The sequence below is a fragment of the Styela clava genome, chromosome 7 (assembly GCF_964204865.1).
Source record: "Styela clava chromosome 7, kaStyClav1.hap1.2, whole genome shotgun sequence".
Taxonomy (NCBI): domain Eukaryota; kingdom Metazoa; phylum Chordata; class Ascidiacea; order Stolidobranchia; family Styelidae; genus Styela; species Styela clava.
In genome coordinates this window covers 156,770-173,578 of record NC_135256.1, presented here as the reverse complement: position 1 = coordinate 173,578, position 16,809 = coordinate 156,770, and the positions used below count along the sequence as shown (strand labels likewise).

The 16,809-nt window shown below is 40.7% G+C and overlaps 1 protein-coding gene across 1 annotated transcript in view; it reads right to left on the bottom strand.

Moving 5' to 3' along the window:
• Positions 1 to 1,216: 1,216 nt before the first annotated feature.
• LOC120330223 (uncharacterized) overlaps positions 1,217 to 16,809 on the bottom strand; it is an 80,459-nt gene continuing 64,866 nt past the window's right edge. Inside the window, exons 3-7 of the mRNA XM_078114344.1 lie at positions 4,688 to 4,826; positions 3,153 to 3,237; positions 2,265 to 2,346; positions 1,937 to 2,113; positions 1,217 to 1,242 (exon numbers count right to left, since the gene is read on the bottom strand). Coding sequence (XP_077970470.1) covers positions 1,217 to 1,242; positions 1,937 to 2,113; positions 2,265 to 2,346; positions 3,153 to 3,237; positions 4,688 to 4,826 — 509 coding nt within the window. The remainder of the gene's footprint in view (positions 1,243 to 1,936; positions 2,114 to 2,264; positions 2,347 to 3,152; positions 3,238 to 4,687; positions 4,827 to 16,809) is intronic.

Below are 16,809 nucleotides of genomic sequence, written 5' to 3'. Positions count from 1 at the left end.
ACGGCGGCGGCGCACATAACTATCCTCGCTTGGGATTTGAACCTGTGAACATATGCAGAGTAATCAGAGGGGCGATGGCAAGCGTATTGCGTATCCAAAATTTGATTTGAGTTTGAGTAACGGTTTGATCTTCACGGAGTTCAAGTGAAAATTTGATTTCAAGTGAAAATTTGAAAAATTGAATTTTCTTGATGGACGAGTCGAAATTTAATTTGTTGGGAGTTTGAGTGAACAATGAGCTACGCTCAGGGATTACTTCTGGAAAATTTTGTCGTTTTTGGACAATTTGAATAGAACTGTTTTAAATTCCAATTCTGTGATTAAGCTTATTTTTTAGTTTTCTGAGAAATATTTTCAGTCTCTATCATTTTAAAAATAATTCGATAACGTTTTTGCATGACAATTTTATTTACACAATGAAGCAAATAATATATCTGCACTGAAAGTTCAAATAATTTTTCATGAATTTCATTTGTTGAGTTCAGTTCGTAAAAAATAATTTGTTCTGATGAAATATTTTGCCAAAAATGATAAAATTCAGAAACACATCTAACAAATAAAATACCAGACCAAAGTTAATAGAAAAATGCATTTTACGCTAATTTACAAACAAGTAAAAGAAAAATGAAGAGAAATGAAATTTGATTCCAATTTTTGAGAGGCCATGGAGGCGGGCATACGAATTATGAAAATTGCAAGTTTTATTTATTTAAACATTTCTGCAATTGATTCTAGGTTTAAAAATTTCTGACTAGGTTTTTTTAAAATTTATTTTCAGGTCGTAAAGAAAATTTAAATTAATGAAAACGAAAAAAAGATGTCAGATTTAAATAGAAAATACAAATTAAAAATCCTAACCCAAAATTTCGGATGAATCGACCTGATATTTGTAAAAGATTCCACAGCAATATCTTCTAATTCCATTAAAATATCAGTACCCAGCAATGAAATTAAAAAGATATGAATCTTCAAACATCGGCAATATTGGCTATTAGACTTAAATATACTAACTATGTATATATTTTAGCCAAGAACAATTAACAACATTTACACAGCTTCTACTTAGCTTATAATCGAGAGACGACCTCCTGGAAATGTATTCGTCGGTCAAAAACTAAAGATTAGCAAAAAAAAGAAACTCTACAAAATATTAAAGGAAGTATTGTAAATTCATTCTGGCCAACTACTTTAAAATGAAAAACATACTGTATTATTTTTATGTTGATCTTGGTATCGAGTTTTCTGAACGAATCAAATTTGCATAAAACGATTCATATCAAACTTCACAAAATACTAGGCTGTGGAGTCGGATTTAGCCAGTTTCCTCGGAAGAGGGAGTCTGAAATTGTCGATATTCAATGGTTTCAAAATATGCCGTAACTTCCTTATTAATTCAAAATGCAATAATTTTACAGATCTTCGGTAACCATTAATTAAAGAAAGTTTGCATTTACCAGAGGTTTTATTATCAAAGTTAGATATTTCAGAGTCGATAGTGAATTTACTTCGATTCCACAACCTTATCAAAATGAGTTTCAATGACAAATATCTGTTTTTTTTTCATTCGAAATTTCAAATTTTCAAATATTTTAAGGTTACTAGTGGTAAGCCATTATATATTAAATGAACATTTTTGTAATTTTACTGAAATTTGCTTCAACGCGAAATATGTATTTGACTAAATCAAATCGCTAACATTCCAAGACTATTATAAACATTCACTCAGAAACAAATGGCGTTAAAATAATAAATTCAAACATTTTTTGAACATATCTAAGAAATACAAAATAGTTCGTTCGGTAGATATCTAACAATGAATGCAGTTTTATTGAAATTCCATCCTCCATACAGCGCTATGGGACTGCCATATGGACATCAGGATAGAAATAGGGTGGTTGAATAGTCAATAGACATAGAAAAAAATTTAAAAACGTACTTGGAGTGCCCGCTGGTGTTGTGGACCATGAACCGTCAGCGTTGCATGTTCCCGTCTGTCCTCCTTCCATAATAAAAGCATTGCTGCAAGAGTATGTTACCTCCTGATCCTCACTGTACAAGTCCTGTCTAGGAGAAATTGTTCCGTTTTCAAGATTTGGCTTAACACAAGGTGAAGCTATAAAAAGAAATAATAAAAAAGTTTAACTTGACTCGCAGAGTATTTGTTTGTGATGCTTTTAAATTTGGGAAATTTTTCTTCGCCTAAAAAAGTTATTTGTGCAAGCAGCCATTTTTTTCAAATACTGGAATCTTACTTACTTACTTACCTAGACCATAACATTTGGAAGAGTTCGAAGTTGTTATGTTGTCTAACTCTACATTCCCGGATGCCTCGAGCTCAAGTTGGACCTGAATGAAATAAAAAAAAAGATTTAAGTTATAGCGGGGCTGCGAGGTAGCGTCTAGAGCACGAGTGGGCAAGTTTTTCATATAATGGACAAAAAGAATTTGCCTATCTAAACTAGGGGGCCATGTAAAAGTGACGCAAAGAGTTAAATTTTATGCACAATATTTACGGTGGGACAAAAGCAAAGTTTAAAATCAATGAAACTCGTGTGAAACCCATCAACTGGATTTGTCGCGCGGGCCCTAGTCTAGACTGTCCCCACATTCTTTGAACGTATCATAATTGCAAGTGGATTCTCAAAGAGTCAAAAGATATACATTTGAGGTTTATACGTGCGGAGAGGAAAGCTGGTAATATGTGTTCCCTGTTTGTAAATAAATTCTAGAGAATCTCCAGTTATGCAAGGAAATGATTACAACCCTCTGCGCGCTGATAAAGCTAGACCTGGACCTTGGGCAGAACTTTGGCCATTTAGACTGGCGAGCTATGTGAGGTCGACGTAAAAAGTTACATTTTATGTACAATATTTTCAGTTTGAAAAGCAAAAAACATTTCAATCACATTTTCAAAATTTTTTTTGAGTTATTTTTAGCTGAAAGATCAAAATTTAGTTGTTGCAGCATCAGGCGGGCCATATTGAAATACTCAACAGGCTGGATTTGGACTGCGGGCCGTAGTTTGCCTTTATCAGAGCTAGACTATGACCTACCAAAACTACAAAAAACTTTCGCGTTATGTGAGATGGGATTCACATCCCAAGCTATTCCGATTTAATAGTATTTTTGATATCAAATAATGTGTTGCAAACCTCGGTATCTGTATAGTTCACTTTCTTTAAAATAAATTTCTCGGTTTTCCAGGTAGTCGTGGCAGAAAACGGCCAGATTGCTTTCCTAAATATTACAAAACATATCATTGCTGTCTTCACTTAGACCAAAAAATCAAAATCAGTTATATTCTGATATTTCCAGGAATATCATTTATATTGAATCTATTACCACTAGCGCTGGAATTTCAGGGAAAATAGTTTAACCGGTTAACCGTCGCGTGACGTTTGACGTATTAATTTATAATTTCAGCTTGTTGCGTCACAATGCTTATAAAGCAATTTCGCGTGTTCTTATCCCGGTATCGTTCAAAATTATTCAAGAATCGAAATAGTTTCATGATTGCTCTGCTGCAAAAGATAGGCAGCGTAGTTCGGGCATGTGGAAGTTCTTTAGAAAACCCGATTCCGTAGTTAAACGTCATTTATGTGACAAATTTTCAGTGTTCGATGTGCGAATTCTACTTCGAGATATCATAAAGAAAAACGGCATCAACTGCGCACTTGTTGTGTGACATGTATCGCCTATGTGTTTGCCAATCAAGATTATTTATTTGACTCTGTACTGCCAGCTGTTGTTTGTCTTATTCCATTTAAAAACGTGGCACGTGGCAGGTGCAATGAAACACTGCCTGTTTGGGCCTGATATGAGCCCTTCAAAAATAAAACGGCTACCACGAGATAAAGTGATCGATTTATGACCCTTCCGTTTCGCCAATTTATGAAAAGAAAACGTTTTGCTAATTTAGGAAAAAACGACACGAGACTGGAAAACCCAGCTGTTAACTAACCCATGGACGTACAGCGCAATACTTATCACACCATATTCATAGGTTATTTCAACATTTCAGTTAATGGGTTGTTCAAAATAATTGAAATTACCGTTTTATTTTCAAGAATTATCGCTGTGAGTATTTTTCTACCTGAAACAAATATGAACCGACTCTAATAATATAAAAAATTGATACATATTAGTGCTCAACTGACCAACAGATAAGCTAATTTTCATCCCCCTCTTATTGGAGGGCCCAAAAATAGGCTTCGGTTTATTTGCCAAGTAGACTCATTCAGTATTTACTTATGTGGAATGCACCGCAATAGTTATTTAAAGCTTCAGCAGCTCTTCATATTACAGTGGTAGCCAGTAGTTTTGTTTCCAGATGATATATAAACAAAGCAAAAATTTTGGAATAATCTAAAACAGGGGCGAACAACCTTTAATACAAAGGGCAATATACAAAATATCAGAATAAACTAAAAATTTGTTCCGCATGCCGTGCATTAGTCAAAACTGGCATTTTTCCGCGGGTCGCAATTTTTTTTTTTTGGTGAGCCGCATTTCACCCTCTGGCAACAGGTTGTACACCCATGATCTAAAACACTGAGTTTCAAATTCCGTTATTGGTTTTTAAAAATTATAATTTCTCACTGTATAGTGGCTGCCAACACAAAGCCTGCTTTGAAGTGAAAGCGGGATATAGTCGGGTAATAAAATAAATGCAATGTTAGCTACTCACGTTACAGTTCCATTGTGAGCCTTGGCCACCAGTTCTCCATCAGATGTCCCTTTTATGTCGACACTCATGCATAGTTCTTCATTGCCAACCAAAGTCTTGGGTAAGGACCTGATTGCACCATTACCAACAAGAACATGACCTAGGATGAATTAAGATAAAAAAAAAATTGAGAGGATATATTGTGTGAGAATTAGGATAAAGCTCAGATATTTTTCGAAATGAGTGTTTTCAATTTTAATAAAAGTGTCCAAAATCTGAACGCGCATTAATATCGCGTAGGGTGACGCAAACGCGCAAGAATCAAAAGATGGGTTCTGATTAGTTTATTTATCAATCTGAAACAAGCGCTTTTTCTTGTAGCATTTGCATACCAATTCTTTCTCATCAATTAATATACGATCCCATAAAATAGTTTTGAAAGCGCGACATCAGATGGTTTAGGGTAAAAATGATTTTGACTTGCATGTACATCTTGCTATAGCATCTTTGTATTATACGCATATGAATACACCAGCAGAAAGGCAAAGAGGGGGATAGAGAGCTAGTCTTCATCAACCTAACTCCTAGTGATGCCAAATATACATATTACGTCATGGTATGTTTCAAAAATTTCATTGGAAAATAATTTAATTTTAAAAAATCCTAAAACTACTGTGCCATGATGCTATTTTGGGAGGTTTCATTTAATGACAAAGAAACTATACCTTTGCAAATTTGCTTTTTAAAAATTTAAATCCATCAATGTGATGAAAAAATTTCAATTTTTATTTTCATTGTGATTAAAAACAGAATAGCATTCGGATTCAATCCGAGTATTTCAGGAAAATTTTTTTTAGATTATTATTATTCTACGTTCACTCGAAAATAATGAAAACTCATCTTTCAGTAAAGTTACAGGCACACACTTAGAAGTAAAGGAAACTCATCTCCGAGCAAAGTTACAGGCACTCACTCAGAAGTGAAGAAGACTCATCTCCGAGCAAAGTTATGGGCACTCACTCAGAAGTAAAGGAGACTCATCTCTGAGCAAAGTTACGGGCACTCACTCAGAAGTAAGGAGACTCATCTCTGAGCAAAGTTACAGGCACACACTTAGAAGTAAAGGAAACTCATCTCCGAGCAAAGTTACAGGCACACACTCAGAAGTAAAGAAGACTCATCTCCGAGCAAAGTTACAGGCACACACTCAGAAGTAAAGAAGACTCATCTCCGAGCAAAGTTACGGGCACTCACTCAGAAGTAAAGAAGACTCAACTCCGAGCAAAGTTATGGGCGCACACTTAGAAGTAAAGGAAACTCATCTCCGAGCAAAGTTACAGGCACACACTTAGAAGTAAAGGAAACTCATCTCCGAGCAAAGTTACAGGCACTCACTCAGAAGTGAAGAAGACTCATCTCCGAGCAAAGTTATGGGCACACACTTAGAAGTAAAGGAAACTCATCTCCGAGCAAAGTTATGGGCACACACTTAGAAGTAAAGGAAACTCATCTCCGAGCAAAGTTACAGGCACACACTTAGAAGTAAAGAAGACTCATCTCCGAGCAAAGTTACGGGCACTCACTCAGAAGTTAAGAAGACTCATCTCCGAGCAAAGTTATGGGCACACACTTAGAAATAAAGGAAACTCATCTCCGAGAAAAGTTACAGGCGCTCACTCAGAAGTGAAGAAGACTCATCTCCGAGCAAAGTTATGGGCACACACTTAGAAGTAAAGGAAACTCATCTCCGAGCAAAGTTACAGGCACACACTTAGAAGTAAAGAAGACTCATCTCCGAGCAAAGTTACGGGCACTCACTCAGAAGTAAAGAAAACTCAACTCCGAGCAAAGTTTTGAGCACACACTTAGAAGTAAAGGAAACTCATCTCCGAGCACAGTTACGGGTACTCACTCAAAAGTAAAGAAGACTCATCTCCGAGCAAAGTTACGGGCACTCACTCAGAAGTAAAGAAGACTCAACTCCGAGCAAAGTTATGGGCACACACTTAGAAGTAAAGAAGACTCATTTCCGAGCAAAGTTACGGGCACTCACTCAGAAGTAAAGAAGACTCAACTCCGAGCAAAGTTACAGGCACACACTTAGAAGTAAAGAAGACTCATCTCCGAGCAAAGTTACGGGCACTCACTCAGAAGTAAAGAAGACTCAACTCCGAGCAAAGTTACAGGCACACACTTAGAAGTAAAGGAAACTCATCTCCGAGCAAAGTTACAGGCACTCACTCAGAAGTGAAGAAGACTCATCTCCGAGAAAAGTTACAGGCACACACTTAGAAGTAAAGGAAACTCATCTCCGAGCAAAGTTACAGGCACCCACTCAGAAGTGAAGAAGACTCATCTCCGAGCAAAGTTATGGGCACTCACTCAGAAGTAAAGAAGACTCATCTCTGAGCAAAGTTACAGGCACACACTTAGAAGTAAAGAAGACTCATCTCCGAGCAAAGTTACGGGCACTCACTCAGAAGTAAAGAAGACTCAACTCCGAGCAAAGTTATGGGCACACACTTAGAAGTAAAGAAGACTCATCTCCGAGCAAAGTTACGGGCACTCACTCAGAAGTAAAGAAGACTCAACTCCGAGCAAAGTTACAGGCACACACTAAAAGTAAAGGAAACTCATCTCCGAGCAAAGTTACAGGCACACACTTAGAAGTAAAGAAAACTCATCTCCGAGCAAAGTTACGGGCACTCACTCAGAAGTGAAGAAGACTCATCTCCGAGCAAAGTTACAGGCACACACTTAGAAGTAAAGGAAACTCATCTCCGAGCAAAGTTACAGGCACTCACTCAGAAGTGAAGAAGACTCCTCTCCGAGCAAAGTTACGGGCACACACTTAGAAGTAAAGAAGACTCATCTCCGAGCAAAGTTACGGGCACTCACTCAGAAGTAAAGAAGACTCAACTCCGAACAAAGTTATGGGCACACACTTAGAAGTAAAGAAGACTCATCTCCGAGCAAATTTACGGGCACTCACTCAGAAGTAAAAAAGACTCAACTCCGAGCAAAGTTACAGGCACACACTTAGAAGTAAAGGAAATTCATCTCCGAGCAAAGTTACGGGCACTCACTCAAAAGTAAAGAAGACTCATCTCCGAGCAAAGTTACGGGCACTCACTCAGAAGTAAAGAAGACTCAACTCCGAGCAAAGTTATGGGCACACTCTTAGAAGTAAAGAAGACTCATCTCCGAGCAAAGTTACGGGCACTCACTCAGAAGTAAAGAAGACTCAACTCCGAGCAAAGTTACAGGCACACACTTAGAAGTAAAGAAGACTCATCTCTGAGCAAAGTTACGGGCACTCACTCAGAAGTAAAGAAGACTCAACTCCGAGCAAAGTTACAGGCACACACTTAGAAGTAAAGGAAACTCATCTCCGAGCAAAGTTACAGGCTCTCACTCAGAAGTGAAGAAGACTCATCTCCGAGCAAAGTTACAGGCACACACTTAGAAGTAAAGGAAACTCATCTCCGAGCAAAGTTACAGGCACTCACTCAGAAGTGAAGAAGACTCATCTCCGAGAAAAGTTATGGGCACTCACTCAGAAGTAAAGAAGACTCATCTCTGAGCAAAGTTACAGGCACACGCTTAGAAGTAAAGAAGACTCATCTCCGAGCAAAGTTACGGGCACTCACTCAGAAGAAAAGAAGAGTCAACTCCAAGCAAAGTTATGGGCACACACTTAGAAGTAAAGAAGACTCATCTCCGAGCAAAGTTACGGGCACTCACTCAGAAGTAAAGAAGACTCAACTCCGAGCAAAGTTACGGGCACACACTTAAAAGTAAAGGAAATTCATCTTCGAGCAAAGTTACAGGCACACACTTAGAAGTAAAGGAAACTCATCTCCGAGCAAAGTTACAGGCACTCACTCAGAAGTGAAGAAGACTCAACTCCGAGCAAAGTTATGGGCACACACTTAGAAGTAAAGAAGACTCATCTCCGAGCAAAGTTACGGGCACTCACTCAGAAGTAAAGAAGACTCAACTCCGAGCAAAGTTACAGGCACACACTTAAAAGTAAAGAAAACTCATCTCCGAGCAAAGTTACAGGCACACACTTAGAAGTAAAGAAAACTCATCTCCGAGCAAAGTTACGGGCACTCACTCAGAAGTGAAGAAGACTCATCTCCGAGCAAAGTTACAGGCACACAATTAGAAGTAAAGGAAACTCATCTCCGAGCAAAGTTACAGGCACTCACTCAGAAGTGAAGAAGACTCATCTCCGAGCAAAGTTACGGGCACACACTTAGAAGTAAAGAAGACTCATCTCCGAGCAAAGTTACGGGCACTCACTCAGAAGTAAAGAAGACTCAACTCCGAACAAAGTTATGGGCACACACTTAGAAGTAAAGAAGACTCATCTCCGAGCAAATTTACGGGCACTCACTCAGAAGTAAAAAAGACTCAACTCCGACCAAAGTTACAGGCACACACTTAGAGGTAAAGGAAACTCATCTGCGAGCAAAGTTACGGGCACTCACTCAAAAGTAAAGAAGACTCATCTCTGAGCAAAGTTACGGGCACTCACTCAGAAGTAAAGAAGACTCAACTCCGAGCAAAGTTATGGGCACACTCTTAGAAGTAAAGAAGACTCATCTCCGAGCAAAGTTACGGGCACTCACTCAGAAGTAAAGAAGACTCAACTCCGAGCAAAGTTACAGGCACACACTTAGAAGTAAAGAAGACTCATCTCTGAGCAAAGTTACGGGCACTCACTCAGAAGTAAAGAAGACTCAACTCCGAGCAAAGTTACAGGCACACACTTAGAAGTAAAGGAAACTCATCTCCGAGCAAAGTTACAGGCTCTCACTCAGAAGTGAAGAAGACTCATCTCCGAGCAAAGTTACAGGCACACACTTAGAAGTAAAGGAAACTCATCTCCGAGCAAAGTTACAGGCACTCACTCAGAAGTGAAGAAGACTCATCTCCGAGAAAAGTTATGGGCACTCACTCAGAAGTAAAGAAGACTCATCTCTGAGCAAAGTTACAGGCACACACTTAGAAGTAAAGAAGACTCATCTCCGAGCAAAGTTACGGGCACTCACTCAGAAGTGAAGAAGACTCAACTCCGAGCAAAGTTATGGGCACACACTTAGAAGTAAAGAAGACTCATCTCCGAGCAAAGTTACGGGCACTCACTCAGAAGTAAAGAAGACTCAACTCCGAGCAAAGTTACAGGCACACACTTAAAAGTAAAGGAAACTCATCTCCGAGCAAAGTTACAGGCACACACTTAGAAGTAAAGAAAACTCATCTCCGAGCAAAGTTACGGGCACTCACTCAGAAGTGAAGAAGTATCATCTCCGAGCAAAGTTACAGGCACACACTTAGAAGTAAAGGAAACTCATCTCCGAGCAAAGTTACAGGCACTCACTCAGAAGTGAAGAAGACTCATCTCCGAGCAAAGTTACGGGCACACACTTAGAAGTAAAGAAGACTCATCTCCGAGCAAAGTTACGGGCACTCACTCAGAAGTAAAGAAGACTCAACTCCGAACAAAGTTATGGGCACACACATAGAAGTAAAGAAGACTCATCTCCGAGCAAATTTACGGGCACTCACTCAGAAGTAAAAAAGACTCAACTCCGAGCAAAGTTACAGGCACACACTTAGAAGTAAAGGAAACTCATCTCCGAGCAAAGTTACGGGCACTCACTCAAAAGTAAAGAAGACTCATCTCCGAGCAAAGTTACGGGCACTCACTCAGAAGTAAAGAAGATTCAACTCCGAGCAAAGTTATGGGCACACACTTAGAAGTAAAGAAGACTCATCTCCGAGCGAAGTTACGGGCACTCACTCAGAAGTAAAGAAGACTCAACTCCGAGCAAAGTTACAGGCACACACTTAGAAGTAAAGAAGACTCATCTCCGAGCAAAGTTACGGGCACTCACTCAGAAGTAAAGAAGACTCAACTCCGAGCAAAGTTACAGGCACACACTTAGAAGTAAAGAAGACTCATCTCTGAGCAAAGTTACGGGCACTCACTCAGAAGTAAAGAAGACTCAACTCCGAGCAAAGTTACAGGCACACACTTAGAAGTAAAGGAAACTCATCTCCGAGCAAAGTTACAGGCTCTCACTCAGAAGTGAAGAAGACTCATCTCCGAGCAAAGTTACGGGCACTCACTCAGAAGTAAAGAAGACTCAACTCCGAGCAAAGTTACAGGCACACACTTAGAAGTAAAGGAAACTCATCTCCGAGCAAAGTTACAGGCTCTCACTCAGAAGTGAAGAAGACTCATCTCCGAGCAAAGTTACAGGCACACACTTAGAAGTAAAGGAAACTCATCTCCGAGCAAAGTTACAGGCACTCACTCAGAAGTGAAGAAGACTCATCTCCGAGAAAAGTTATGGGCACTCACTCAGAAGTAAAGAAGACTCATCTCTGAGCAAAGTTACAGGCACACGCTTAGAAGTAAAGAAGACTCATCTCCGAGCAAAGTTACGGGCACTCACTCAGAAGAAAAGAAGAGTCAACTCCAAGCAAAGTTATGGGCACACACTTAGAAGTAAAGAAGACTCATCTCCGAGCAAAGTTACGGGCACTCACTCAGAAGTAAAGAAGACTCAACTCCGAGCAAAGTTACGGGCACACACTTAAAAGTAAAGGAAATTCATCTTCGAGCAAAGTTACAGGCACACACTTAGAAGTAAAGGAAACTCATCTCCGAGCAAAGTTACAGGCACTCACTCAGAAGTGAAGAAGACTCAACTTCGAGCAAAGTTATGGGCACACACTTAGAAGTAAAGAAGACTCATCTCCGAGCAAAGTTACGGGCACTCACTCAGAAGTAAAGAAGACTCAACTCCGAGCAAAGTTACAGGCACACACTTAAAAGTAAAGGAAACTCATCTCCGAGCAAAGTTACAGGCACACACTTAGAAGTAAAGAAAACTCATCTCCGAGCAAAGTTACGGGCACTCACTCAGAAGTGAAGAAGACTCATCTCCGAGCAAAGTTACAGGCACACAATTAGAAGTAGGGAAACTCATCTCCGAGCAAAGTTACAGGCACTCACTCAGAAGTGAAGAAGACTCATCTCCGAGCAAAGTTACGGGCACACACTTAGAAGTAAAGAAGACTCATCTCCGAGCAAAGTTACGGGCACTCACTCAGAAGTAAAGAAGACTCAACTCCGAACAAAGTTATGGGCACACACTTAGAAGTAAAGAAGACTCATCTCCGAGCAAATTTACGGGCACTCACTCAGAAGTAAAAAAGACTCAACTCCGACCAAAGTTACAGGCACACACTTAGAGGTAAAGAAAACTCATCTGCGAGCAAAGTTACGGGCACTCACTCAAAAGTAAAGAAGACTCATCTCCGAGCAAAGTTACGGGCACTCACTCAGAAGTAAAGAAGACTCAACTCCGAGCAAAGTTATGGGCACACTCTTAGAAGTAAAGAAGACTCATCTCCGAGCAAAGTTACGGGCACTCACTCAGAAGTAAAGAAGACTCAACTCCGAGCAAAGTTACAGGCACACACTTAGAAGTAAAGAAGACTCATCTCTGAGCAAAGTTACGGGCACTCACTCAGAAGTAAAGAAGACTCAACTCCGAGCAAAGTTACAGGCACACACTTAGAAGTAAAGGAAACTCATCTCCGAGCAAAGTTACAGGCTCTCACTCAGAAGTGAAGAAGACTCATCTCCGAGCAAAGTTACAGGCACACACTTAGAAGTAAAGGAAACTCATCTCCGAGCAAAGTTACAGGCACTCACTCAGAAGTGAAGAAGACTCATCTCCGAGAAAAGTTATGGGCACTCACTCAGAAGTAAAGAAGACTCATCTCTGAGCAAAGTTACAGGCACACACTTAGAAGTAAAGAAGACTCATCTCCGAGCAAAGTTACGGGCACTCACTCAGAAGTGAAGAAGACTCAACTCCGAGCAAAGTTATGGGCACACACTTAGAAGTAAAGAAGACTCATCTCCGAGCAAAGTTACGGGCACTCACTCAGAAGTAAAGAAGACTCAACTCCGAGCAAAGTTACAGGCACACACTTAAAAGTAAAGGAAACTCATCTCCGAGCAAAGTTACAGGCACACACTTAGAAGTAAAGAAAACTCATCTCCGAGCAAAGTTACGGGCACTCACTCAGAAGTGAAGAAGTATCATCTCCGAGCAAAGTTACAGGCACACACTTAGAAGTAAAGGAAACTCATCTCCGAGCAAAGTTACAGGCACTCACTCAGAAGTGAAGAAGACTCATCTCCGAGCAAAGTTACGGGCACACACTTAGAAGTAAAGAAGACTCATCTCCGAGCAAAGTTACGGGCACTCACTCAGAAGTAAAGAAGACTCAACTCCGAACAAAGTTATGGGCACACACATAGAAGTAAAGAAGACTCATCTCCGAGCAAATTTACGGGCACTCACTCAGAAGTAAAAAAGACTCAACTCCGAGCAAAGTTACAGGCACACACTTAGAAGTAAAGGAAACTCATCTCCGAGCAAAGTTACGGGCACTCACTCAAAAGTAAAGAAGACTCATCTCCGAGCAAAGTTACGGGCACTCACTCAGAAGTAAAGAAGATTCAACTCCGAGCAAAGTTATGGGCACACACTTAGAAGTAAAGAAGACTCATCTCCGAGCGAAGTTACGGGCACTCACTCAGAAGTAAAGAAGACTCAACTCCGAGCAAAGTTACAGGCACACACTTAGAAGTAAAGAAGACTCATCTCCGAGCAAAGTTACATGCACTCACTCAGAAGTAAAGAAGACTCAACTCCGAGCAAAGTTACAGGCACACACTTAGAAGTAAAGAAGACTCATCTCTGAGCAAAGTTACGGGCACTCACTCAGAAGTAAAGAAGACTCAACTCCGAGCAAAGTTACAGGCACACACTTAGAAGTAAAGGAAACTCATCTCCGAGCAAAGTTACAGGCTCTCACTCAGAAGTGAAGAAGACTCATCTCCGAGCAAAGTTACAGGCACACACTTAGAAGTAAAGGAAACTCATCTCCGAGCAAAGTTACAGGCACTCACTCAGAAGTGAAGAAGACTCATCTCCGAGAAAAGTTATGGGCACTCACTCAGAAGTAAAGAAGACTCATCTCTGAGCAAAGTTACAGGCACACACTTAGAAGTAAAGAAGACTCATCTCCGAGCAAAGTTACGGGCACTCACTCAGAAGTGAAGAAGACTCAACTCCGAGCAAAGTTATGGGCACACACTTAGAAGTAAAGAAGACTCATCTCCGAGCAAAGTTACGGGCACTCACTCAGAAGTAAAGAAGACTCAACTCCGAGCAAAGTTACAGGCACACACTTAAAAGTAAAGGAAACTCATCTCCGAGCAAAGTTACAGGCACACACTTAGAAGTAAAGAAAACTCATCTCCGAGCAAAGTTACGGGCACTCACTCAGAAGTGAAGAAGTATCATCTCCGAGCAAAGTTACAGGCACACACTTAGAAGTAAAGGAAACTCATCTCCGAGCAAAGTTACAGGCACTCACTCAGAAGTGAAGAAGACTCATCTCCGAGCAAAGTTACGGGCACACACTTAGAAGTAAAGAAGACTCATCTCCGAGCAAAGTTACGGGCACTCACTCAGAAGTAAAGAAGACTCAACTCCGAACAAAGTTATGGGCACACACATAGAAGTAAAGAAGACTCATCTCCGAGCAAATTTACGGGCACTCACTCAGAAGTAAAAAAGACTCAACTCCGAGCAAAGTTACAGGCACACACTTAGAAGTAAAGGAAACTAATCTCCGAGCAAAGTTACGGGCACTCACTCAAAAGTAAAGAAGACTCATCTCCGAGCAAAGTTACGGGCACTCACTCAGAAGTAAAGAAGATTCAACTCCGAGCAAAGTTATGGGCACACACTTAGAAGTAAAGAAGACTCATCTCCGAGCGAAGTTACGGGCACTCACTCAGAAGTAAAGAAGACTCAACTCCGAGCAAAGTTACAGGCACACACTTAGAAGTAAAGAAGACTCATCTCCGAGCAAAGTTACGGGCACTCACTCAGAAGTAAAGAAGACTCAACTCCGAGCAAAGTTACAGGCACACACTTAGAAGTAAAGGAAACTCATCTCCGAGCAAAGTTACAGGCACACACTTAGAAGTAAAGAAGACTCATCTCCGAGCAAAGTTACGGGCACTCACTCAGAAGTTAAGAAGACTCATCTCCGAGCAAAGTTATGGGCACACACTTAGAAATAAAGGAAACTCATCTCCGAGAAAAGTTACAGGCACTCACTCAGAAGTGAAGAAGACTCATCTCCGAGCAAAGTTATGGGCACACACTTAGAAGTAAAGGAAACTCATCTCCGAGCAAAGTTACAGGCACACACTTAGAAGTAAAGAAGACTCATCTCCGAGCAAAGTTACGGGCACTCACTCAGAAGTAAAGAAGACTCAACTCCGAGCAAAGTTACGGGCACTCACTCAGAAGTAAAGAAGACTCAACTCCGAGCAAAGTTATGGGCACACTCTTAGAAGTAAAGAAGACTCATCTCCGAGCAAAGTTACGGGCACTCACTCAGAAGTAAAGAAGACTCAACTCCGAGCAAAGTTACAGGCACACACTTAGAAGTAAAGAAGACTCATCTCCGAGCAAAGTTACGGGCACTCACTCAGAAGTAAAGAAGACTCAACTCCGAGCAAAGTTACGGGCACACACTTAAAAGTAAAGGAAATTCATCTTCGAGCAAAGTTACAGGCACACACTTAGAAGTAAAGGAAACTCATCTCCGAGCAAAGTTACAGGCACTCACTCAGAAGTGAAGAAGACTCAACTCCGAGCAAAGTTATGGGCACACACTTAGAAGTAAAGAAGACTCATCTCCGAGCAAATTTACGGGCACTCACTCAGAAGTAAAAAAGACTCAACTCCGAGCAAAGTTACAGGCACACACTTAGAAGTAAAGGAAACTCATCTCCGAGCAAAGTTACGGGCACTCACTCAAAAGTAAAGAAGACTCATCTCCGAGCAAAGTTACGGGCACTCACTCAGAAGTAAAGAAGATTCAACTCCGAGCAAAGTTATGGGCACACACTTAGAAGTAAAGAAGACTCATCTCCGAGCGAAGTTACGGGCACTCACTCAGAAGTAAAGAAGACTCAACTCCGAGCAAAGTTACAGGCACACACTTAGAAGTAAAGAAGACTCATCTCCGAGCAAAGTTACATGCACTCACTCAGAAGTAAAGAAGACTCAACTCCGAGCAAAGTTACAGGCACACACTTAGAAGTAAAGAAGACTCATCTCTGAGCAAAGTTACGGGCACTCACTCAGAAGTAAAGAAGACTCAACTCCGAGCAAAGTTACAGGCACACACTTAGAAGTAAAGGAAACTCATCTCCGAGCAAAGTTACAGGCTCTCACTCAGAAGTGAAGAAGACTCATCTCCGAGCAAAGTTACAGGCACACACTTAGAAGTAAAGGAAACTCATCTCCGAGCAAAGTTACAGGCACTCACTCAGAAGTGAAGAAGACTCATCTCCGAGAAAAGTTATGGGCACTCACTCAGAAGTAAAGAAGACTCATCTCTGAGCAAAGTTACAGGCACACACTTAGAAGTAAAGAAGACTCATCTCCGAGCAAAGTTACGGGCACTCACTCAGAAGTGAAGAAGACTCAACTCCGAGCAAAGTTATGGGCACACACTTAGAAGTAAAGAAGACTCATCTCCGAGCAAAGTTACGGGCACTCACTCAGAAGTAAAGAAGACTCAACTCCGAGCAAAGTTACAGGCACACACTTAAAAGTAAAGGAAACTCATCTCCGAGCAAAGTTACAGGCACACACTTAGAAGTAAAGAAAACTCATCTCCGAGCAAAGTTACGGGCACTCACTCAGAAGTGAAGAAGTATCATCTCCGAGCAAAGTTACAGGCACACACTTAGAAGTAAAGGAAACTCATCTCCGAGCAAAGTTACAGGCACTCACTCAGAAGTGAAGAAGACTCATCTCCGAGCAAAGTTACGGGCACACACTTAGAAGTAAAGAAGACTCATCTCCGAGCAAAGTTACGGGCACTCACTCAGAAGTAAAGAAGACTCAACTCCGAACAAAGTTATGGGCACACACATAGAAGTAAAGAAGACTCATCTCCGAGCAAATTTACGGGCACTCACTCAGAAGTAAAAAAGACTCAACTCCGAGCAAAGT